The sequence below is a fragment of the Mesoplodon bidens genome (assembly GCF_964165515.1).
Source record: "Mesoplodon bidens genome assembly, chromosome: 11".
NCBI lineage: Eukaryota > Metazoa > Chordata > Mammalia > Artiodactyla > Ziphiidae > Mesoplodon > Mesoplodon bidens.
Window position 1 is genome coordinate 46497482 of NC_138167.1, and position 24447 is coordinate 46521928.

Consider the following 24447-nt stretch of genomic DNA (forward strand, 5'->3'; position numbering starts at 1 on the left):
GGCAGTTTTAGATTTAGAGAAAAATTGAGAATATAATAAAGTTCCATTTATCTCACCATACTTTATTATTATTAATATTTACATTAGTATGATGCATTTGTTATAATTAACAAACCAATATTGAGACATTATTAATTAAAGTTTGTAATTGATTAATAATTCCTTGTTTTTACCTAGTGTCCTTTTTCTGTTTCAGAAGCCCATCCGGGGTACCAGATTACATTTAGTTGCCGTGTCTCCTTAGGCTTTCTTGGCTGTGACAGTTTCTCAGATTTTTCCTTGTGTTTGATGTGTCTGATGGGTTTGAGGAGTACCAGTCAGGTGTATTGTAAAATGCCCCTCTATTGGAATTAATCTGATATTTTTCTCATATTTACCCTGGGGCTATGGGGTTTTGGGAGAAAGATCACAGAGGTAAAGTACTATTGTCACAATATCATTTCAAGGGTACATATTATCAAATGATTTATGACTCAGTGTTGACCTTGATCACCTAGCTAAAATAGTGCTTGTCAGGTTTCTCCACTGCAAAGTTAGTTTTTTCCTCATTTGCCATATTGTGCTCTTTAAAAGGAAGTCTATATGTGCAGCCCACATTTAAGGAATGGAGAGTTATGTGCCCCCTCCTCTAGGGTGGAGTATCTACATAAATTATTTGAACTTTTAAGCACAGGAGTTTGTCTTTTCGCCCCTATTTAGTAATTTATTAGATTATTTATTTATATCAAAATGAACTCACAGATATTTAATACTTTGGGTTATAACCTAATACTACTTTATTTTCTTGCTCAAGTTCCAGCTCTGGCCACCAGAACCTCTTTCAGTTGGTTCTTGTGCCCCTTTCACATACCCGCATCAATGTGGTTTATTCTATCTTTTTTTTTAGCACTTCCTTACTTTCTGGTACTTACAAGTTACAAGATGCTTCAGGTTCATCTTGAATATTTCCTGCCCCAGTTCTAGACTCTGTCACTTCTCCAAGGACTTCTGGTTCCTTTAATTAGAGAATAGTATTAAAAACCAAGATCTGGTTGCTATGTGTGGTCATTGCTACTAGGGTGTTATTTCTGTTTGGCCCTCTCATCTTTCTTTTTTTCTTTTTCTTCTTTTTGGCTTGTGGGGTCTTAGTTTCCTGACCAGGGATTCTACCTGGGCCCTCGGGAGTGAGAGCTTGGAGTCCTAACCACCGGAGCACCAGGGAATTCCCTTGGCCCTCTCATCTGACAGAGCAAAAAAAATGTGTGCGTGTGCTGACCCATGAATATACACATATCTATAAACATTTATGTATATAATCATCTCTAACTACATTAAGCTAAACATGAGTTCTTGTCAATGTCTCTAACTCTAATTCATTATCACATGGATCATTCTAGCTCCCTCCCCTTGCTTATCAGTAAATTCCTACCCAAAACAGTGAGGAACCTGTTCCTACCATCTGCCATCCATTTACTTAATTGTTCAGTCCAGTATACATGTATAGCAATATCAGAATTATTAACCCATACTACTATGGGAAACAACTTATCAACTACAGTACAGCCCTCATATGTAGTTCCTTTTGCCTTGGTCTTACAGAATCCTTTCATTTCCAGTTACTTAGGTCAGCAACACTCCCTCTTCCCCACCACTGCCATTTCTTTCAGTGAGGTTGTGTCATACATTTCTAATATGGTTAGATTCTCGTATCACAGTATGAATTCCTTCCTGGGATCCCCTTACCTCCTAGATGGTTACTTTTAAAAATTTGCCTACATAGTTTCACTCTTGGTACTGTAGAGTTCTGTAGGGTTTGACAAATGTATATTGTCATGTATCCACCATTAGACTATCATACAGAATAGTTTCTCCATCCTAAAACTCCCCTGTGTTTAATCCTTCCCCTCTCTCTCCAAGACTCTGGCAACCACTGCTTTTTTAGAGTCCCTACAGTTTTGACTTGTCAACAATGTCATATAATTGGAATTATGCAGTATGTAGCTTTTCCAGACAGGTTTCTATCTCTTAGCAATACATATTTAAGTTTCCTCCATAACTTTTTGTGGCTTAATAGATTATTTCTTTTTATTGCTGAATAATATTTCATTGTATAGATGTACCACAGTTTGTTTATCTCCCTATTGAAGGACGTTTTGGCTGCTTCCAGGTTTTGGTGATTAAGAATAAAGCTACTATAAACATTCTCATGCAAGTATTTAGTGTGGACGTAAGTTTTCAAATTAACTGGGTAAATACCTAGAAGCATGATTGCTGAATCATATAAGACTACATTGGGACTTTCCTAGTGGTCCAGTGGTCAAGACTCCATGCTTCCAATGCAGGACCGGGTTCCATCCCTGGTCAGGGAACTAAATCCCACATGCCGCAACTAAGAGTCCACATGCCGCAACTAAGAAGTCTGCACACCGCAACAAAGATTGTGCGTGCCACAACTAAGACCTGGCACAGTCAAATAAATAAATAAATATTTGGGACTTCCCTGGTGGCACAGTGGTTAAGAATCCGCCTGCCAACGCAGGGACACAGGTTTGATCCCTGGTCTGGGAAGATCCCACATGCCGTGGAGCAACTAAGCCTGTGCACCACAACTACTGAGCCTGCGCTCTAAAGATCACGAGCCACAACTACTGAGCCCACGTGCCACAACTACTGAAGCCCGCATGCCTAAAGCCTGTGCTCCACAACAAGAGAAGCCATGAGAAGTCCGCGCACCACAACGAAGAGTATAGCCCACACTCACCACGATTAGAGAAAGCCCATGCGTAGCAAAAAAGACCCCATGCAGGCAAAAATAAATAAATAAACAAACAAACAAATAAATAAATAATAGTAGTAAATTTAAGAAAAGACTACATTATTTTGTAAGTAATTTTGTAAGAAACTGCCAAAATGTCTTCTCAAGTATCTGTACCATTTTTCATTCCCACCAGCAATAAACAAAAGTTCCAGTTACTCCATATCCTTGCTAGCATTGGTATTACCTGTTTTTTTTTTAATTTTAGATATTTCAATAGGTGTGTAACAGTATCTCATTGTAATTTCAATTCTCTAATGACAAGTGATACTGAGCATCTTCTCATATGCTTACTTGCTGTCAGTATATATTATTTCTTACCTTCATTAAAAAAAAAAGAGTTGTACATGCATGCTACTTTGAGAAGCATGTACTTACTTCAGTGAATGGATGTGACAGACATTCTGTACTGTATTTAGAGAAGAGTATAAAAATACATGTACTAACTATGGATATATGAGTGTTCACTGAAAGCAACTTTGACAGGAATGTTATTTCAGTGAATGGATGTGATTGCTCTTCTGTAATACATTTAGAGAAGTGTTTAAAAACATGCAATAATGATGGTTATGAGGGCTGTACATTCATGCTACTTTGGGAAGAGTGTTATTTCAGGGAATGGATGTCTTAACTTCTAGTAATCTAGCATCAAGTTTGCTGGTTATTTTTGAAGAATAGTTTTGCTGGATATAGAATTCTTGGTTAATAGTATTATTCTTTCAGCACTTTGAATATACCATCCCACTGCCTTCTGCCTCCACGGTTTCTGATAAGAAGTGACCTGTTAAATTTACTGTGGTTCCCCTGTTCTAAATGAGTCTCCTTTGATTGTGATGAATCATTTTTCTCTTTTTGCTTTAAAGATTCTCACTTTGTCTGGCTTTCAACAGTTTGACTATGATGTTCTAGGTATCGATCTTTCGGTATTTAGCCTACTTAGAATTTGCTGAGCTTCTTGAACGTGTTGATTAATGTTTTTCATCAAATTTGGGATGATCTGGCCATTATTTCTTCAAATATTTTTAATGCCCTACTGTCTTCTTCTGGGACTTCTATTGCTTATACATTGGTATGCTTGATGGTATCTTACAAGTCTCTGAGGCTTTGTTCATTTTTCTTTATTCTTCTTCCTCCCTGTCCTTCAGAGTAGACAATCTCTAGTAATCTAGCATCAGGTTTGCTGGTTATTTTCTTTTGTAAGCTCAAACATGCTGTTGAGCCCTTTTGGTGAATTTTTCATTTCAGTTATTGTACTACTCAACTCCAATTTTTCCACTTGGTTTTCCAGTTTTCATCTCTTTAACGATATGCTCTATTTGACGAGTAATTGTCATCATACTTTTATTTTAAAATATGGTTTCTTTTAGTTTTTTGGACGTATTTATAACTGCTTCTTTTTTTCTGATAAGTCCAACATCTGCCCACCTCCTCTCCCTGGTCCCTGAGACAATTTCTACTGACTGCTTTTCCTCCTGTGTATGGGTCACACTTTTCTGTTTCTTTGCATGCTTTTTTTTATGTTGAAAACTGGACATTTTAGGTAATATATTGTAGCAACTCTGGATTTTGATTCTCCTTACAACCTCCAGAGTTTGTTTTTGTTGCCTTTTTGGTTTGTTTTTTAGTGACTTGTCTGGACTAATTTGGTGGAGTCTGTATCCCCCAAAGTGGGCAGCCACTAATATCTCTGCTCAGTTGTGTTTTTTTGTTTATTTTTATTTTTAAGCCTGAATTTTAGGGGTTACTTTTGGGTCAGCATAGCTTAGTTGTCAGTCAATGATTAGTCAATCGTTAATTAATCCAGATTGATCCAGTAAGGCTTCTACTCTTTGCTAATGGATCTGTGTATGGGTTAAAGTAGTATTGTTAAAGAATTGCTTTGCTCTAGATCAAATCAACCCCCTCAGGCAGTAGAGCTGTCAGTCCTCACAGGCTGCCTCACTCTGGTAGAACTCAGGCCATAGGGCTAGGGAGTTGGAGATGGAAGCAGCTCCAGGCTAAAACATCATAGCAAATTTTTCTTGAATAAATTCTTCTCAATTTGTTGTATGCCTTTGGTCAGTTTCCAACGTCCTAAAATGATTGTTTCTGGCAGTTTTCCTCAGTTTTTTCATTGCCTTTTTAGGAAAAATTTGCTGAGTTTCTCATTCAGCCATTTTGGAAATCCCTTCAAATGTTTGCCTTCTATTCTTTTGTGATCCTTTTGAAAGAACCAAGGTTAGCTTCAACTCAGAAAAGGGAGAAAAGAAAGATAGGAACCCAAGAAAGCAAATGGAAAGCACCAAGCATAATCAAAATCAAAGGAAAGTTCTGGTTTACCTTATGTCTAATCTCAAAATTGTAATCGAAAGGAAGTTGAGGTCACAGCTGAGTTCTTCTCCTAAACTCTGGACGAAGAACTTCTAGATGATTGTGGGAAAAGAGTCATTCTTTTGAAAATAATGCTGTTTATTTTGGGGCCAAACTTTCCTGATGAAACTTTATCCCATATCTGTCTGTTAATTTAGGCTAAATTCCTTAGGCTTAAACATAGAGCACAGCACAAAAGAAGAAATGCAATCTCATTATTTTATTCATTTATTTATTTATTTCTTCTAGCATCTAGAGATTCTCTATGGAAATCTTGGAAAGAAAGAGTTATAAAGCAACCTGCAACAGCTCATGCTTTAAGACCAGATCAGATGATTAGTGATCAATTTGCAACAAATACAAAGGTTTCAGAAATCCAAGATATGCTAGAGGAACTCATAGGTACTGCAGTGTTCAATAAATTGGAAAAAAATGCTATTAAATATATATCATCAACAATAGTAAACCTTTCTAAAGCTTTGAGTACACTAAATGATGAAGTGAAAGTTATTAATCTCCAAAGTGCCAGTATGTATACAAATGAGACAAGTGAAAGAGAAAAAGAGATTTCCCTGAAGATAATACAAGATCTCAGTAAAAAAAATGAAATGCTTCAGCAGAAACTTCAAGAAGCAGAAGAAAAATATGAACACCTTATTCGATCCAAAGGCGTAGAACATGAAGCATTGCCCACATCAACACTGAGAGTGTTACCTGAGCCTTCTACACAATTAGCCATTAACCAAGCTGACACAGAAGACAGTATAGATAAAATTTTGGCCAAAGAATTTGAAATCGTTGTAGATGAGGCCCCCCAAAAAGGGACCAAAGCCTTGGGGATCAAATGGGACACATCTCCTTTATATACAGCCCAAGGTGAGACGATTTCAGATATAACTGACCAGCAATACTCTTTACCTGAAAAAAAACAGAAAAAGTCTTCTGAAGAGATCAGTGAAGATATCATAACAGATAAGATATCAGTGAAGAAAGGCGGTGCCTTTCAGAAAGTTGGGACTGATCAGTACCAATCACAGAAAGGAAAGCGCACAAAAGGCCCATATGTGCAGGAGACCTCTGAACCAAATGTGAATGATGATAAAGGTAAACAGAAAGTCGCAGGGACCAAACTTGATCACCACTTTGAAATACAAGCACTAGAAAAGAAGAGAAAAGAAATAAAATCCTTTTCTGAAGACAAATCAAAGTCACTCACTGAATCAAAAAGTCAACATTTTCCTTCTGATTTCCCTTCTGACACAAAGAGCCAAGGTGGCAAAAGTGGAACAAGTAGTATAAGGGAAAGACTCAGGAAAGCCAAACCTGAATATTCACACAGCAAAAGTCAAATTTCTTCAGAGAATAAAGAGGAACTCATCACTGAGTCAATGGACGAAGAAGGCAGAAGTGAGATGAGTAGCCAAGCAGAGCCATCCAGGTTGAGCCAACTTGATTATTCCCCTGAGAAAATGAAAATGAAAGGAAAGAAACACCAAATCTCTCCAGGAACCATTATAAGCAAAGAAGAAAAAACTGAAGAGAAGGATATGTCAGTCTTCGCCAAGAAAGTCAAGTCTCTTGAACTTGTTAAATCACAATCTAGGATAACTAAAGAGACTTCAGGAATTCCAGATGGCAAAAGAGAACAGAGTAACCTAGAAGAATTTCAGAAAGCCATAGTGTCATTCCTAAAAGAGAAAATTGATAACATAGGAAAGCCTTTGGATAAAAAGACTAGGTCAAAAGAAGAGTTAATATTAAAAAGAGCAGAAGTTGAAAAATTAGGAATCATAAAGGCAAAAATTGAGGAATATTTCCAAAAAGTGGCTGAAACTGTGATAAAAATCTTGAGAAAATACAAAGATATAAAAAATGCAGGACAAATTGGAGAGAAACCTATGAAACGAAAAAAGGTGGTCTCATTTATGCCAGAATTGCATTTTCAGAAGCAGATTAGTGCAAAGTCGGAAATTAGCACCTTACTTTCACAGGAGAGCCTTGACCCACTAACTGACAATTTAATACAAATGATCTTGGCTGAAATAGAAAGTGAAAGGGATGCTCCTGTAGCCTCAACAGTAGGGAAAGACCATAAGGAGAAGGAAAAACAAAGGCTAGAAGAAAGGAGCTATGAGATGATAAATAAGAATTTGGAAAAGGAAGAGGCATGGTTCCCAATGAAGGAGGGAAGGCGAGGGCAACAGAAGCAGAAACAGTGGCAGGAAGAAGAGGTGTGGAAGGGACAACAAAAACAGAGGATGCAAAAGCATATTGAGCCAGATGAGAAGCAAAAGAAAAGGGAAGAGGAGAAAGAAGGGTATCAGAAGTCAAAGCAGCAGCAGCGGGAAGCATGGAAGCAAAAAATGAAAGAACAAGGAGTGCCCTTGAAGAAGGAGAAAGGACAGCAGATTATGCAGGTTCTGAAGGCAGTGAGATATCTGGAGCAACAAAGCAGTTGGGAGAGAGAGAAGGAGAAGCAGAAGCCAAGGAGAAAGGTAGAGGACCATGAAAGGCAGAAGCAGAAAACAGCAAAGGAGATGAAAACTTTTGAACGACCAGAACAGGTGCTCAGTCACACTCCAGTGACATTGTCTTCCAGGTGGCAGAGCACACGAAAAGAGGCATTGCAGTTACAGCAAAGAAGAGAGTTAATGGGAATCTTAAGAAATTAGAGAACCTGGCTGATGGAAAGCACCCCATACCAATCATTCCTCCCATCTCTACACAATCTTCCTCACCAGGAGCCTTTTCTATTTCTGGACAGTCTCCCACAGTGTCCATTACTCTTACCCCTCAGCAGGCCCAGGCAATAGAAATTGACTTCACCCCTGAAGAGGCCAAGGCACTGGGAATCACCCCCACCTCTCATCAGGTTCAGGAATTGGGGGAAACCCCTACTCCTAAGATGTCTCAGGGTTTGGGAGCAGTCCACACACCTGAGCAGGCCCATACACTGAGGGTCACTCTTACCCCTCAGCAGGCCCAGATGCTGGGGATCACTCTCACCCCTGAGCAGGTCCAGGCCCTGGGGACCCATGTCACCCCTCAGCAGACCCAGGAACTGGGGATTCATGTCACCCCTGAGCAGGCCCAGGCACTGGGGATCACTCTCACCCCTCAGCAAGTCCAGGCATTGGGGATAACTCTCACCCCTGAGCAGGCCCAGGCACAGGTGGTCCCCCATGTTACCGCTCAGCAGACCCAGGAACTGGGGATCACTCTCACCCCTCAACAGGCCCAGGCACTGGGGATCCATGTCACCCCTCAGCAGGCCCAGGACTTGGGGGCCCCTTTCACTTTAGGACAGGCTCAAGCATTGGGGGTTTCTCTCTCTCCAGAACAGTTTGAGGAATTGAGTTCCTCCCACCTCAGATAACAACTATACCTTAGAATCTCCCCACATCCCAGAACAAATCCAACCTTTGGGAGCCCCTTTCACCCCAGGACAGGCCCAGTCCATGGGTATTACTCTCAGGTCTGAGCAGGACCTAAAATTAGGAGCTCTTCTCATTAATGAGCAGTCCTTACCGCCCAGGGCTGGTCCTCCTTCAGGGCATACCCTGGAAGTTGGGATCTTTTCCATTATTCATAAATCTATCACAACACGTGCTCCTCACATTCCTAAGCAGTCCCCAGTATCATCTGCTCCTGTTGCTGGGAAGTCCCCTATATTCTACTCCTTTGCAGATATCAAGGTCTCCTCTTACACAAGTCCCCTCTGTCCCTGGGAAATCCTTGGGAATGAGGATTCCTTCAGAACCCAGGAGGCTCCTGGCACCACAGACTTTTCCTTCCTCTAGAAGACCCCAGTTTCTGAGGGTCAATCCACCTCTGTTCGGTTCCCAGCTCCAGTCCCCAGCCCAATATCTGGGCCCTCTCCCACTCCAGGGCAGCCCCTTGCACCAGGCCCTTCTTAGTTCTAGGCAATTCTTCATATCTAGGGACATTGTGACTCCCCAGTTGCCTCTGATATCGAAGCCCCTTCTTGACCCCAGACAGCCCCTTATATCTGGAGTCCCAGCCACCTCTGCACAGATTCCCAGTATCTGGGCTCCTTTCTCTCCTGGGAAGTGCTTGGTTCCTGGGACCTCTTCCACCCCTGAGGAACTATTGGAATCTGGACCCTTAACCCTCTCTGAGCAGCCTCAGGCATTCCAGACCTCTGCCATCCATGAGCAATCTCCCTATCTACAAGCCCCTTCTACCCTTAGGCAGCATCTGTCACCATGGACCCTTCCTGGGCAAGCTTCCCCACTACAGATCCCTCCCACCCCTGGGCATCCCTCTACACTATGGGCTCCCTCAACCCCTAGAAAGCCCCAGAAAAATTTGTCCTCTCCTGTCTCTAAGAAAAGTAAGGAAAGATTGTCAATTATTTCTTCTCTGAAACCTAAATCAGCAATGGTCCATCCCAGTGCTCCAAGTTTCAAGGTACCTCAAGCCCCTTTCACCACTAAGAAGTTCCAAATATCAGAGGTCTCTGACACTTATGAAGAAATCCAGAGACCCCGAGATCCTTTTGCTATGGAACAATTTAGAACATTTAAGTCCTATCTCACTGATTACAGGACACCAGTATCCCAAACCCCTTACATTGATGAGGGGGCCCTTCCTACTCTCATTAAGCCTGTAATATCACTACCTTCTCTTACTACTCAACTACCCAAAACATCACAGAGCTCACCTTCTGAATGGGACCAGAAATCCCGATTTCCCCCTATAGATAAGCCCTGGATACTGACTTCACTTTCAGGTACCAAGAAACCCAAGATGATGGTGCCCACTTCCTATCCCCAAGAGCTCAAAGACAGAACTATTTTGTTGATGTGGAGGCTCAGCGGAAGAACCTGATTCTCTTAAATCAGGAGACAAAACCTTTACAACCGGGGCACGAATCCGTGTCCACTGCATCGGCAGGCAGACTCTCAACCACTGTGCCACCAGGGAAGCCCATCCTGCCTTTTTAAAATTGCAAATATCAGTCTGCCATCCTTGGACTTTGTGTTTGAGGTTACCAACTTACTATTTGGGGGATTTAAAAAAAGTTATTTTTGGACATCCCTGGTGGAACAGTGGTTGAGAGTCCGCCTGCCGATGCAGGGAACACAGGTTCATGCCCCGGTCCGGGAAGATCCCACATGCCGTGGAGCGGCTGGGCCCGTGAGCCATGGCCGCTGAGCCTGCGCGTCCGGAGCCTGTGCTCCGCAACGGGAGAGGCCACAACAGTGAGAGGCCCGCGTACCGCAAAAAAAAAAAAAAAAAAAAAAGTTATTTTTTATTGTAGAATTTTTTCCCCTTTTTTTAATAGTTGATTTATGATATTGTGTTAGCTTATATGGAGAATTTTTTTAACCTAAAATTACAAGATGCCAAACTAAGACCTATGATAGAAAAAGCTATCATTAATTATAGGAACATTCTATGTCATTTATTCAACAAATATTTGTTGAATGTGTACTTTGTGGCAGGCCTTGTTCTAGGTGCCAGGGATACAGTAGTGAATAAAACAAAGTACCCTGTTCTCACGAAATTTACATTTTTGAGGATTGAATTCATTTGAAAACTAAGCACTGGAACAACAAGGTGCAAAAGAAAGACATCCAGTATATAGGCAGAAATTTTCATTTCAAAGCTTATCTTAGAATTGTTGAAAAATATTCTGCTCTATAGCTGTCTTTAGTTTTCTCTTTCCAGAATGAATATTCCTAGCCCTTTAAATCTGTTTTTACGTGTTTTTAAACACTTTCATCCACTTGAGAACTTTAAATAACATGTTTCTGGTCATTCTCCAGTTCCCTTATGTCTTTTTTGCTTTGTTATATTTAAATTAAAATAAATAAGTTGCACATTCACCTGGTACAATATATTTTTCTTTTGATACGATATTTTAAAAATATAAATGGTAGAGTGAAAAGCCTCCTTAATAGTCCTATTCTTGGCCATTAGGCCCCTCCCCTAGGGCTACTAATGTATTCCACCCAGAAATATTTTCTGCATATGCAGAAAAGTATATATGCTCTTTTATCCCTCTCTTTATAAATTTTTTAAATTTTATTAAATTTTATAAATTTTATAAATTTTAAAGTTACAATGTTTGATTTTTTTATAACAAGTTAGAATTTAGGTATTAATATATAAAGAGGCTACTCATCCATTTAATAGTTTCATAGTAGTCCAAAGTCTAGATTTACCAGAATTTACTTAACCTCTGATGAACATTTATGTTGTTTTCAATATTTTGCATTATAAAAAATGTATTTCAATTAACAATCTTGTATATACATATGTATTCATATATGTTCATTCCTAGAAGTAGAATTTCTAGATCAAGGGTAAGCATTTTGTAATTGTGATAGATTTTTGTCAAATTGTTCTCCAAAGAGGTTGTAACAATTTATACACTGGTCAGCATTATAAAAGAGTACTTCCCCACATCAAGACTAACATGAAATAGTATCAATTTTTTGGTTCATTGCCAATGTAATAGATAAAATATGGCATTTCAATGCTTTAATTTGCATTACTTTTATTATCGGTTGAGGTTAAGCATCTTTTCATAGACTTAAGAGCCATCTGTATTTTATTTTCTGTGAAGATTCTATTCAATACTTTGCCCATTTTTCAACTGGGTTGTCAAGTTGCTTTTTTAATTGATTCGTGGGGTCTGTTCAAATATTTGGAAAATTAGTCCCTTGTCTGTGATATAAATTGCCAAATTTCCCCCACTTGTGTTTTGACTCTGCTTTTGGTGGGTTCTGCTTTCTAAAAAAATTCTGATTTTTATGTGTTTATATCATTTTCTTATTTAAATATTAATTTATTTATTTTGGATGCACTGGGTCTTAGTTGCGGCATGTGGACTTCTTAGTTGTGGTACGCGGACTCTTAGCTGTGGCATGTATGTGGGATCTAGTTCCCTGACCAGGGATCGAAACCAAGCCTCTTGCACTGGGAACTTGGAGTCTTACCCACTGGACCACCATGGAAATCCCTATATCAATATTTGCAATAATGCTTTGTACCATATTTAGAAAGGCCCTCTCCACTATGAGAAATATAAAAAAATTATTTCTAGGTTGCTTTTAGTACTTTTATGGTTGGTTATTAGTTTTTTTTTTTTGTTTTACATTTAAGTCTTCGATTCTAAGCTTTCTGTTGTGAGATATAGGTGTGATGTTTTTCACTCCCCCACATGGCTGCACAGTTGCCCCATCACTATTTACAAAATAATCTACCTTTTCCCCCACTGATTTGAATGTAGCTTCGTCATAAATTGTTGTATCATTTAAGTCCATAACTGGATTTTCTATTATTTTTTACTGATTGCATATAGATGAGTTACTTCTATTCTGTTATTTATTGTAGTTTTATTTTTATGATGCTGAATCTTCGTGGTAGTTAGTACTATTTGCCAGTACTTGTCAATGAGATGTGAGCAGAATTAATGTGTATCATTTCTGTCCTAAGCTTATCATTGTCAGTTTGAGATCCTCTAGAGTCTCCTTTTCCTCTGGTATGATAACCTATAGTGTTCAAGGTGATGACTGTTCTGTTAGCCTGTGTTCCTGAGAGTAAAGAATGAAGCTCGTTCCCTGCAAAGCTATGATGGATTTGTAGTATGAGCAACAGGTAAACTTTTGTTTACAAACAGCAAAACCCAGTTAATCTTTACTAATATAGTCTTCCTATTCAAGAAAATGATATACCTTTGTTTTTGTTCGTGTGTGTGTGTGTGTGTGTGCACGTGTGTGTGTGTGTGTGTGCGCATGTGTCCTGTTGGAGCATTCTAAAGTTTTCATCTAGCTCTTACATATTCTGCCATATGTGTATATCTTGCTAGTTTTTATTTTTGTTGTTACTATTGTAAATGGACTCTCTTCTTCTATGATACCTTCTAACTGGTTGTTATTTGTATAAATGAAGGCTAGATTTTTCTATATCAATTTTGTATGCAGCCATCTTACTGTATTCAAAAGCATGTGATAGTTTTTCAGTTGATATTCTTGAGTTTTCCAATTACATAATCATATCACCTGCAAATAATATTTTTTTACATCTAGAATTTCCAACTTTTAAACATCTCATTTCTGTCCCTGTCTACCTGAATTGATTAGTACCTTTAGAACTATATCAAAAAATATTGGTGATGTGGCCACAAGGCCATCTTTGTTCATCTGACTCGCCCTGAGTAACAGCTAGTAGTGCCCTTCCATGGTCCCATGTTATTTTTTTCTAGGAAAAACTCACCTTCAAGAACATTTAAAAGGATTGTTTATATTTATATTCTCCTTTCTGAAAAAGTTACAAAACAACTTTAACCTTAGTCAATTTCATTTTGAGGGGGGTTATTTTCCCCATTCCTTTGTAACTCAGAATGCCAAAATGTAAGTCCTTTCATTGCTAATTATTATAGTGGTGATAGTGGACATCTTTCTAGTATATGTCATTAAAAAATGCTGGCTTTTGGGTTGAAATATATTGTATCATATTAAAGAAGTATCCATCAGCTCCTGTTTTGTTATTTTTTTTAAATCAAGAGTGGATGTTGAATTTTGTTAAATTTATTAAATCACATTTTGTTAAATGTGATTTCAGCACTTCATTTTCATGGTTATTAGAGAACATATTTTCTCCTCAGGTCTATTAATATGATTAATTATTTAAAACCATAGGGCTTCCCTGGTGGCGCAGTGGTTGAGAGTCCGCCTGCCGATGCAGGGGACACAGGTTCGTGCCCCGGTCCGGGAAGATCCCACATGCCACGGAGCGGCTAGGCCCGTGAGCCATGGCCGCTGAGCCTGTGCGTCCGGAGCCTGTGCTCCGCAAGGGGAGAGGCCACAACAGTGAGAGGCCCACGTAACAAAAAAAAAAAAAAAAAAAAAAACCCATCATCGCATCCCTGGAATTTGTCCTTGTTGTGCCTTTCTTTGAATGTGTTACATTTGCTAATATTTTATTTAGGATTTTACTTTGCATTGATATTCTTTAGTAAGTTTGGTGGTTTACTTCTTTTGGTGCTATCTTTGTCAAATTTTGGTATAATTTTAAGTTTATATCATTTAAAAAATGTGAAAGCTTATTTATTTTCTATGCTCTGGAACAGTTTAATGATAAAATCAGCTATTCTTTGAAAGTTTGGTAGATTTCACCTATGATATTATATGGGCTTGGTACTTTTGGGGGGAATTCTATGACAACTTTCTTAATTTTTATATGGCAATTACGTTTGTTTAGTTTTAGTGAAGATTTTGAAGATCTAAGTGATACGATGTTTTAGTAAAATCATTTAAAAATTGAAATATGGGCTTCCCTCATGGCACAGTGGTTGAGAGTCCGCCTGCCGAGGCAGGGGACACGGGTTCGTGCCCTGGTCCGGGAAGATCCCACATGCCGCGGAGTGGCTGGGCCCGTGGGCCATGGCCGCTGGGCCTGCGCGTCCGGAGCCTGTGCTCCGCAAAGGGAGAGGCCACAACGGTGAGAGGCCCACATAACGCAAAAAAAAAAAAAAAAAAAAAAGGAAATATATAGATCAACATTTCACAACAATATTTAATTTATACACTTATAACTTTAATCCCATCAAGGATCGATTTGTTCATTTTTCAGAAAGCTCTTCTTTAATATTTAATGTTATAATAATCAAATCACCAACAGGTATAACAAGGAATTAAATATTGACAGATGAAAGATTCCATAATAAAAATGGCTGAGTCAAGAAGATTCTAACATTATATGGGAGAGAAAACATAAAGTATAATAATATAAACAATTTTTGAATAAAGAAAGTTTTGTAGAACCTCTGTAAGTAAAGATTCCATGTTTAAATGCTAAAATACAGTTTTAGAGTTGTATTACCACATGATCAGTGTAATATACCTGAAAAGCAATGATGGAAAGAATGTAAAATTACACCAGATGCTGATAATGAAACATTTCATTTCCATATATATTGAAGAAAGTTCTTAAAGATACTAAATGATGTGGTGACTAAACAGGATTTAACTTATCATTTAATTCATCAACATTTAAAATATCCACTACAAGCCAGGGGCTGGGTTAGGCCCAGGGGGTAGAGGGTGGAAGGATACAAAAATGGATAAGCCATATCCCTGCCTTGAAGGCACTCAAAGTCTACTAAGAGACAGTCATACAAACAGATGAGTATATAGTATGATGTGGAAAGAATGTATCAGCTACTCTATACAAGAGGACTGAGGAGAGGGGAGAGTTAGGTAAAGCTTCTAGGAGTCCAGACCTTTGAACTCTGTCTCAAAGAACTAGTAAAAGTCAGTAAGGCAGCAAAGGTAGAGAGTCTAGCAGGACAAAGAAAGGAAGAAAGAAGCAAAGTTGTGTGTGTGTGTGTGTGTGTGTGTGTGTGTCGGTGGAAACCAGTAACTGTTTTGGGGCACGATGAACCATATCCATATAAGATGGCGAATTTAAATGATAAATGTTTTGTGTGTTCTGACTGCTTCACGAATCGGCCGTTCCCCCATCTCTCTCCCTCTCCTTGGGCTTCCCTATCCCCTGAGACACACAACAATATTGAAGTTAGGCCAATTAATAACCCTACAATGGCCTCTAAGTGTTAAAGTGGAAGGAAGAGTCTCATGTCTCTCACTTTATCACTTTAAGTCAAAAGCTAGGTATGAATGAGCTTAGTAAGGAAGGCATGTTGAAAGCTGAGAAAGGCTGAAAGCTAGGCCTTTTACACAGTTAGCTAAGCTGTGAATGCAAAGGAAAAGTTCTTGAAGGAAACTGAAAGTGCTACTCTAGTGAACACATGAATGATAAGAAAGACAAACAGCCTTATTGCTGATGTGGAGAAAGTTTTAGTGGTCTGGATAGAAGATCAAACCAGCCACGACATTCCCTTAATTGAAAGCCTAATCCAGAGCAAGGCCCTAAGTCTCTTCTATTCTATGAAGGCTGAGAGAGGTGAGAAAGCTGCAGAAGAAAAGTCTGAAGCTAGCACAGGTTGATTTATGAGGTTTAAGGAAAGAAGCCTCTTCATAACATCAAAGTGCAAGGTGAAGCAGCAAGTGCTAATGTAGAAGCTGGAGCAAGTTATCCAGATCTAGCTAAAATAAGTAATGCAGGTGGCTATATTAAAAAACAGATTTTTAATGTATACAAAACAGCCTTACATTGGAAGAAGATGCCATCTAGGACTTTCATAGCTAGAGAGGATTAGTCAATGCCTGGCTTCAAGGCTTCAGAGCTTTGAAGGACAGGCTGACTCTCTTGTTAGGGGCTAATGCAGCTGGTGACTTTAAGTTGAAGCCAGTGCTCATTAACCATGCTAAATTAAAATGCTAAATCTACTCTGCTATCAATGGAACAACAAAGCTTAGATGACAGCACAACTATTGACAACATGGTTTACTAAATATTTTAGGCCTACTATTGAGACCTACTGCTCAGAAAAAAAGACTCCTTTCAAAATATTACTGCTGGGCTTCCCTGGTGGCGCAGTGGTTGAGAGTCCGCCTGCCGATGCAGGGGACACAGGTTCATGCCCCGGTCCGGGAAGATCCCACATGCCGCAGAGCGGCTGGGCCTGTGAGCCATGGCCGCTGAGCCTGCGTGCCTGGAGCCTGTGCTCCGCAATGGGAGAGGCCACAACACTGAGAGGCCCACGTACCGCAAAAAAAAAAAAAAAAAAAAAAAAAAATATATATATATATATATATATTACTGCTCATTGACAATGCACCTGGTCACCCAAGAGCTCTAATGGAGATGCTCCATTAATCTTAACCTCCATTAAGATTCACGTTGTTTTCATGCCTGCTAACACAGCTTCCACTCTGCAGCCCATGGATCAAGGAGTGATTTCAACTTTCAAGTCTTATTATTTAAGAAATAGATTTCATAAGGCTATACGGTAGCTGCCATAGATAATGGATCTGGGGAAAGTCAATTAAAAACCTTCTGGAAAGTATTCACCATTCTAGATGCCATTAAGATCATTCATGATTCATGGAAAGAAGGCAAAATACCAACGTGAACAGGAGTTTAGAAGAAATTGATTCCAACCTTCATGGATAACTGAGCAGTTCAAGACTTCAGTGTAAGAAGTAACTGAAGATGCGGTGGAAACAGCAAGAGAGCTAGAATTAGAAGTAGAGCCTGAAGATGGGACTGAATTGCTACCATCTCATGATGAAACCTGAATAGATGAGGAGTTGCTTCTTATGGAAGAGCAAAGAAAGTGGTTTCTTGAGATAGATTCTTCTGATGAAGACGCTGGGAAGACTGTTGAAATGACAACAAAGGATTTAGAATATTACATAAACTTAGCTGTTAAAGCAGTGGCAGGGTTTGAGAGGACTGACTGCAATTTTAAAAGAAGTTCTACCATGGATAAAATGTTATCAAACAAACAAAAAATGCTATCAAACAGCTTTGCAGGCTACAGAGATATCATTCGTAAAAGGACAAGTCAATGGATGCGGCAAACTTCATTGTTGTCTTTTTTTAAGAAATTGCCAAAGCCACCCAAACCTTCAGCAACCACCACCTGATCAGTCAGCAGCCATCAGCACTGAGGCAAGATTCTCTGCCAGCTCAGATGACTGTTAGAATTTTTTAGCAATAAAGTATTTTTATTTATTTATTTTTTAATTTTTAAAAATTGATATATAGTTAATTTACAATGTTGTGTTCATTGCAAAGTGATTCAGTTATACATATATACATATAAATATATATACATATATATTCTTTTTCAGATTCTTTTCCATTATAGGTTATTACAAGATACTGGGTATAGTTTCCTGTGCTATACAGCAGGTCCTTGTTGTTTACCTATTTTATATATAGTAGTGTGTATACGTTAATCCCAAACTCCTAATTCATCTCCCCCACCCCCTGGTAACCACTTTGGTAACCATAAGTTTGTTTTCTATGTCTATGAGTCTATTTCTGCTTTGTAAATAAGTTCATTTTTATCTTTTTTTTTTTTTTGGCCATGCCATGTGGCTTGCAGGATCTTAGTTCAACCAGGGATCGAACCCATGTCCCCTGCAGTGTAAGCAGGAAAGCATGAAGTCCTAACCACTGGACAGCCAGGGAATTCCCTGTACCATTTTTTCAGATGCCACATATCAGTGATATCATATGATATTTGTCTTTCTCTCTCTGACTTACTTCACTTAATATGATAAAATTTGGGTCCATCCATATGCTGCAAATGGCATTATTTCATTCTTTTTATGGCTGAGTAATATTCCATTGTATATATATATACCACATCTTTATCCATTCATCTGTTGATGGACTTTTAGGTTGCTTCCATGTCTTGGCTATGGTAAATAGTGCTGCTATGAACATTGGGGTGCATGTATCTTTTCAAAAGAACACGTATCTTTTCAAATTAGAGTTTTCTCCAGATACATGCCCAGGAGTGGGATTGCAGGATCATATGGTAACCCTATTTTTAGTTTTTTAGGGAACCTCCATCCTGTTCTCCATAGAGGCTGCACCAATTTACATTCCCACCAACAGTGTAGGAGGGTAGTAATAGTTTTATATCCAAATTCTGATCATGCTTTTTCTCTGATGTCAGGAAGACCTTGGCTCGAATTTCCAGTTCTGAACTTCTCTAAGACTCAAATGTGCTGACTCAAATTTGTAAAATTGATGTAATGATAATTACTTCAAAGAATGGTTGCAAGGGGACTTCCCTGGTGGCGCAGAGGTTGAGAATCCGCCTGCCAATGCAGGGGACGACCCCTGGTCCGGGAAGATCCTACATGCCATGGAGCAACTAAGCCCGTGCACCACAACTACTGAGCCTGCACTCTAGAGCCCACTCGCCGCAACTATTGAGGCCGCGTGCTGCAACTAATGAAGCCCACGTGCCTAGAGTCCATGCTCCGCAGCAAGAGAAGCCACAGCAATGAGAAGTCCCTGCACCGCAACAAAGAGTAGCCCCCATTCACCACAACTAGAGAAAGCCCGGACGCAGCAATGAAGACCCAACGCAGCCAAAAATAATAATAAAAAAATATATAAAATTAACTCAGATAGTTAATATATTTAAGTATTAAATGATCCATATATACAGTAGGTTCTAAGCTATTACAACCCACAAAGAGACCTAAGAGTTATTCCCTTCCCACTCTCTCTCTATATATAAAATACATATTTCAGAAAAACATCTTCAGTGGGTTCCCATTGCCTACCTCCCCCAAAATCCAAACTCCATAACATGCTATTTAAAGCCTTTCATAATCCAGCTGTTTCAGTCTCATCCCCCACTATATCCTTTCACATATCTGTGGTCTAAAAGTTCCAGACTACTCACCACTCCCAAAATATAACTTTCATTGTCTTGCCTTTATTTATAGTGTTCCCTCAACCTGGAATTCTTCATCCCCTTTTTCTCAAACTTCAGTGGCTGTAAGGTTTACCTGAGATTTAAAAAAAAAAATACAGCTCCTGAAGCTTACCACCAAGATTTTTTATTCAAAAGGTCTGGGGATGCACCCTGGAATCTGCATTTTCAACAAGCACCACCCTCCCACCCCCAACAAAATGATTCAGTCCAGGTGATTAGGGTCCACACTTTGAGAAATACTGGTATTGTGAAAAGAGAAAAGATCTGGGTTTGCCTCCCAAATCTGTTATTTATCAATTATGTGACTTTAGAAAATTACTTAACTTTGCTCAGAATCCTTTTCCTCTCCTGTAGAATAGGGATGGCAAAAAACTATGTTTTGGAGGCCCAAACATTGTGGCCTACTACATTATAGTAAAGAGACTACTACATTTTTATGACTGTTCCTCAAGACCTTATTCAATATCTTCCTATGAAGCATTCTTTATTCCTCTTGTTAGAATTATGTTTTCCTTTTTGCTCAAACAGCTAAATTGCTATTTAGCATTTATTTCATTCTCTCTCTGACACAATTTATCAGTCTCCTAATCTGGCTTGTAAGTGCTTTGAAGGCAAGGACACTCTTTTTCATAATTGTATTAAGTACCTTCTATATGTTGTATACATATCAATACTAAAATATAATATATTTAAAAAATAATAAGCAACACTATTTTAACACTAAAAACTCTGTGAGGAGTTAATGAAAATTTGACAGTCATATAGAGTTTTGAAAGTTTAGTCATATAGGGACCTAGATGAGGGTCTCATTAAGCAAGGCTGCCACCCCTATACTATCTCTCTCTACTTACTAAGGATGAGATGAGAATGGTGACACCAGGTTTGCTGAGTTAGTGTCAGTAATTATATGAATCTCATTCTTGTTAATTTTTCCAAGAAAGAACATAATTAAATGGTTACAAGCCATCCAGAATACTGGGAGAGGTTATGAGACCCAGAACCTCTACATAATGCTGAGGAGAATTGATGACTATCAAAAAAAGGTGATGCAGATCTGCACAGAGAAGCAGAAGTCGCTACCGCAGAAACGGAATCAGTGCCTGAGGAAAATGATGTACTTATTCAGCCAGGTAATCTGTTTTCTTTTCCCTCTCCCCAGTGTGTTGTAAGAAAAGTGAAAGTGGCAGGCTTTGAAAATAAGTTACCTGGAGATACCATAACATACTACAAATTTCATGGCTTAAAACAACAGAAATGTATTCTCTTACAGTTCTGGAGGCCAGTTCGAGAAATCAAGGTGTTGGCAGGGTTGGTTCCTTCTGGAGGCTCTGAGGGAGAAAGTTGTTCCAAGTCTCTCTTTGAGATTCTGGTGGCTATAGACAATCCTCGGCATTCCTTGGCTTGTAGCTGCATAACTCCAATCTCTGCCTCTGTCTTTCCCATGGCCTTCTTCCTAGTGTGTTTTGTGTTCTCCTCTTACAAAGCCATGTGTCATTGCATTTAGGACCCATCTGGTTAAACCAGGATGACCTCATCTTGAGATCCTTAACTACATCTGTAAAGACCCTTTTTCCAAATAAGGCCACATTCACATGTTCTGAGTGAATATATCTACTGGGGAGTTCACCATTCAATCCACTACACTGTGACTTCAGTGAAACTCCTAAATTGACAATAGGAATACTGGCTGGACTCTCTAGATGAGAAAAGATTAGAATAGGAGAGACTTCCAGAAATGCTCAACTCCTTCCTAGTCAATCCACATCTACCAGCCTCTAGATATGAAATCTCTTGAGGTCACTGCTCTCCAGCTGATTCTTGGTGGTTACATTCCTCAAAACTATCAGAAAGCAAGTTTTAATATGCATTTACAAAAAAAGGAGATAAGGGTTTACTTAACTTGCTTACATAGCACCAGGCACAGAAGATCCTGCTAAACTCTGACATCCACCCAATTATGTCTCAGAGCCCTCTCTGAGATGACCATCAGTATGCTTTTGGAAGTGATACTTTCCAAAAGTTATAGAGCTGAGATTAGAGTTCTTTGCTCTGGGATTATATGCTCACATTATTTTCTCCAGCATGGAGTTCTAGGAATATTTATATTTATACATCATTTTCTTTTACTAAAGTAATTAATTTACAAGATTAGTTTACTTGCTACTCTAGAAGGTACAGAGAGACTTCTCATTAGAGACATATTGTGAATTTTCCAGAAGTTACTTTTTCTTTTCTTTTTTTTTTTTGGCCACGCCACGCGGCTTGCAGGATCTCAGTTCCCCGACCAAGGATTGAATCCAGGCCACAGCAGTGAAAGCCTGGAATCCTAACCACTAGGCCATCAGGGAACTCCCCAGAAGTTACATTTTATTTTATTTATTTATTTTGGCTGCACCAGGTCTTAGTTGCGGCATGCATGCGGGATCCCATTCCCCAACCAGGGATTGAACCTGAGCCCCCTGCACTGGGAGCAACGAGCCTTACCCACTGGACTACCAAGGAAGTCCCTAGAAGTACATTTTAAACATTAAAACACTCTGACCTCAAAAATTGGATATTTTTGACAGTTCTGGGTTTGGAAAATATGACCAATGTAAATGGAGTAAAGCAAGATGAATTGGCAGTGTCATGAACTATCCAACAGGAATTACAATGTCTAGGGCATTTCAGAGGATTAATAAGGGTCTGGGGTCAGGGAAGGCAGAATCTAGATGATGAGGTGGGTATCAAGGCATCAAGAAGGGAGGGGAAAAAGCAAAAAGGAAGAAAAGGGCAGAAATGAATAAATACTTACACTGAATCAGAGTGGTGGTCAAGAGGTTGGTTCTGCTACCAGATTGGGTTCAAATCAGCTTCACCACATACTAGCTAAGAGACCTTGGGCAAGCCACTTAACTTTTCTGAGCTTCATATCCCCATATGTAAGAAGACAAGGATAATAATAGCACCTATCTCTTTTTTTTTTTTTTTTTTTTTGCGGTACACGGGCCTCTCACTGTTGTGGCCTCTCCCATTGTGGAGCACAGGCTCCGGACGCGCAGGCTCAGCGGCCATGGCTCACAGGGCCCAGCTGCTCCGTGGCATGTGGGATCCTCCCGGACCGGGGCATGAACCCATGTCCCCTGCATCGGCAGGTGGACTCTCAACCACTGCGCCACCAGGGAAGCCCCCTATCTCTTAAGGTAGCAAATATCAAATAAATTAATACATAGAAAGCACCTGACAGTCAATGTTAGCTGTCATTATATTTGCACAATGTTTCACAACTGATGAATATATTGTCTTACACAACTCTCCTAAGAACCCTGTGTTTATTATTCTTGTTTTAGAAATGAGAAGAAAGAAGTGCAGATAAAATTAGCAACTAACCCAAAGTCACAAAGCTAGGAAATGAGAGGACTAAAACTAGAACTTAATGCAGGACCACAGTTTTTATATATCACAGTTGCCAACACTGAAATTGTGTGTTGGAGGCAGGCAGAGGTTGAGGAGTGGCAGGAAGAAGGGAGAAAGGGCATGGAGAAAGAGAATTCCTTTTCCAAGGAAAAGGAAGTGTCATAGTTTAGCTAAGGCCAGCTAGGAAGACCTTCCTGAAGACTTTGGCCCTTTCTTTTCATGATTTCCTTTTTCTGATTTATTTATGTTTAGCTTCAAGAGATATATAAATTGAACCTAAATCAACCTATCCCTTTGATCATCAAAAAGAAGCAAATATCTGCCTCTACCAAATTTGTTCAACTGCCAATCCTAAAAGAAGAGGACAAAAAGTATGACATATTCAATAAGTTCAGGTATGTGGTAGGAAAGACTGACATTAAACTTTCTTTCGATAGTATCTGGGACCTCATGCTTTTTTTCCCCCTGCCCCAGAGCTTCCCCTTCTCCACAGTTATGATGTGGTTCAGTGGAGAATATTAATTTCCTTAGTTAATTTAGCAAAAGGCTTATTTCTACTTAAATATTTAATAACTAATTTTGAGTTCCTTAAAAAAAATGAAGTTGATTCTTCCTTACGAAGAAACAAATTATTTTAATACACACAGTGAAGAAACTTAGAAGCATTACTTGTCTTGTTTTTTTTTTAAGAAGGTAGGAACTTTGGGAAGGAAGGGGAAAAGACTGCTGTGGGGGAAACATAGCCTGCATATGGAGTGTATACTCCATGAAGCTAAGAAAGTCGTTTTAAAACGTATTAGGTGAAGTCATGGAAATGCAACTTTCAGGGGGAAAAATGTTATTTCTGCAAATTCTGCTGTTTTAATCCATCTCTCAGTCAAAGTGGGCATAGCTAATGTTCCTTGGTGCCAGGGGGGCTTTATAGGACACGGTGGTGGTGAAGAGAAGGGGCAAGGATAGGAATTATATCTTTTGAATGGCTATGGAGTTCAGGGGTGTTTGACGCTTCCAAGTGGTGCTTGCTCTCTGATTCTCTAGACAAGAAGACCAAATGGAAGCCATCTGGAATGCTGATTTATCCACTTCAAGTTACCCAATAACAGAGAAGATGTCAATGTATTCACTCTGGGCCCAGCTGGGTGGGTACCCAGATATTCCTATGCTGCTCCAGTTAGATGTTCACTCTACGTTCAGAAGATCTCTTAAATGCATTCAATCAAAGTAAGTTAAGGACTGGGAGGGAGCACTCTGGTAATTGGGCCTTTGGTCACATACCTTTTGTTTCCCTAACTTGATTTTCTCTTACAGCACCAGGGAGTTGCCAAAAGTAGTTTTTTGGTGTGAGGTCAGACTCACACCAGCCATAAAATAGTACAGGTAAATTCAACATTAGTCTTTTAGTGTTTCTCTTCATAGGCCTATAGATGTCACTACTGGAATAATATAAACAAACAAACAGACAAAAAGCAGTTATAATACCATGAAACCTAATTACCATGAAACCTAATCTAACACTAGATAGGTCCACTTTGAATTCCACCCTTAGGGATTTATTACTGGAAGA

At 39.3% G+C, this 24447-nt stretch overlaps 1 protein-coding gene across 1 annotated transcript in view; it reads left to right on the plus strand.

Annotated features, from left to right (window-relative positions):
• The window catches only part of FAM186A (family with sequence similarity 186 member A), a gene marked incomplete at both ends in the record, with an annotated part of 84660 nt that extends 60552 nt beyond the window's left edge, over window positions 1-24108 (plus strand). The window contains 10 exon segments of the mRNA XM_081250230.1: window positions 5393-7638; window positions 7743-8497; window positions 8499-8663; window positions 8773-8948; window positions 8951-8981; window positions 9139-9947; window positions 9950-10031; window positions 20425-20617; window positions 23136-23278; window positions 23922-24108. Of these exon segments, the coding sequence (XP_081106356.1) occupies window positions 5393-7638; window positions 7743-8497; window positions 8499-8663; window positions 8773-8948; window positions 8951-8981; window positions 9139-9947; window positions 9950-10031; window positions 20425-20617; window positions 23136-23278; window positions 23922-24108 (4787 nt within the window).
• Between the last annotated feature and the right edge of the window lie 339 nt (window positions 24109-24447).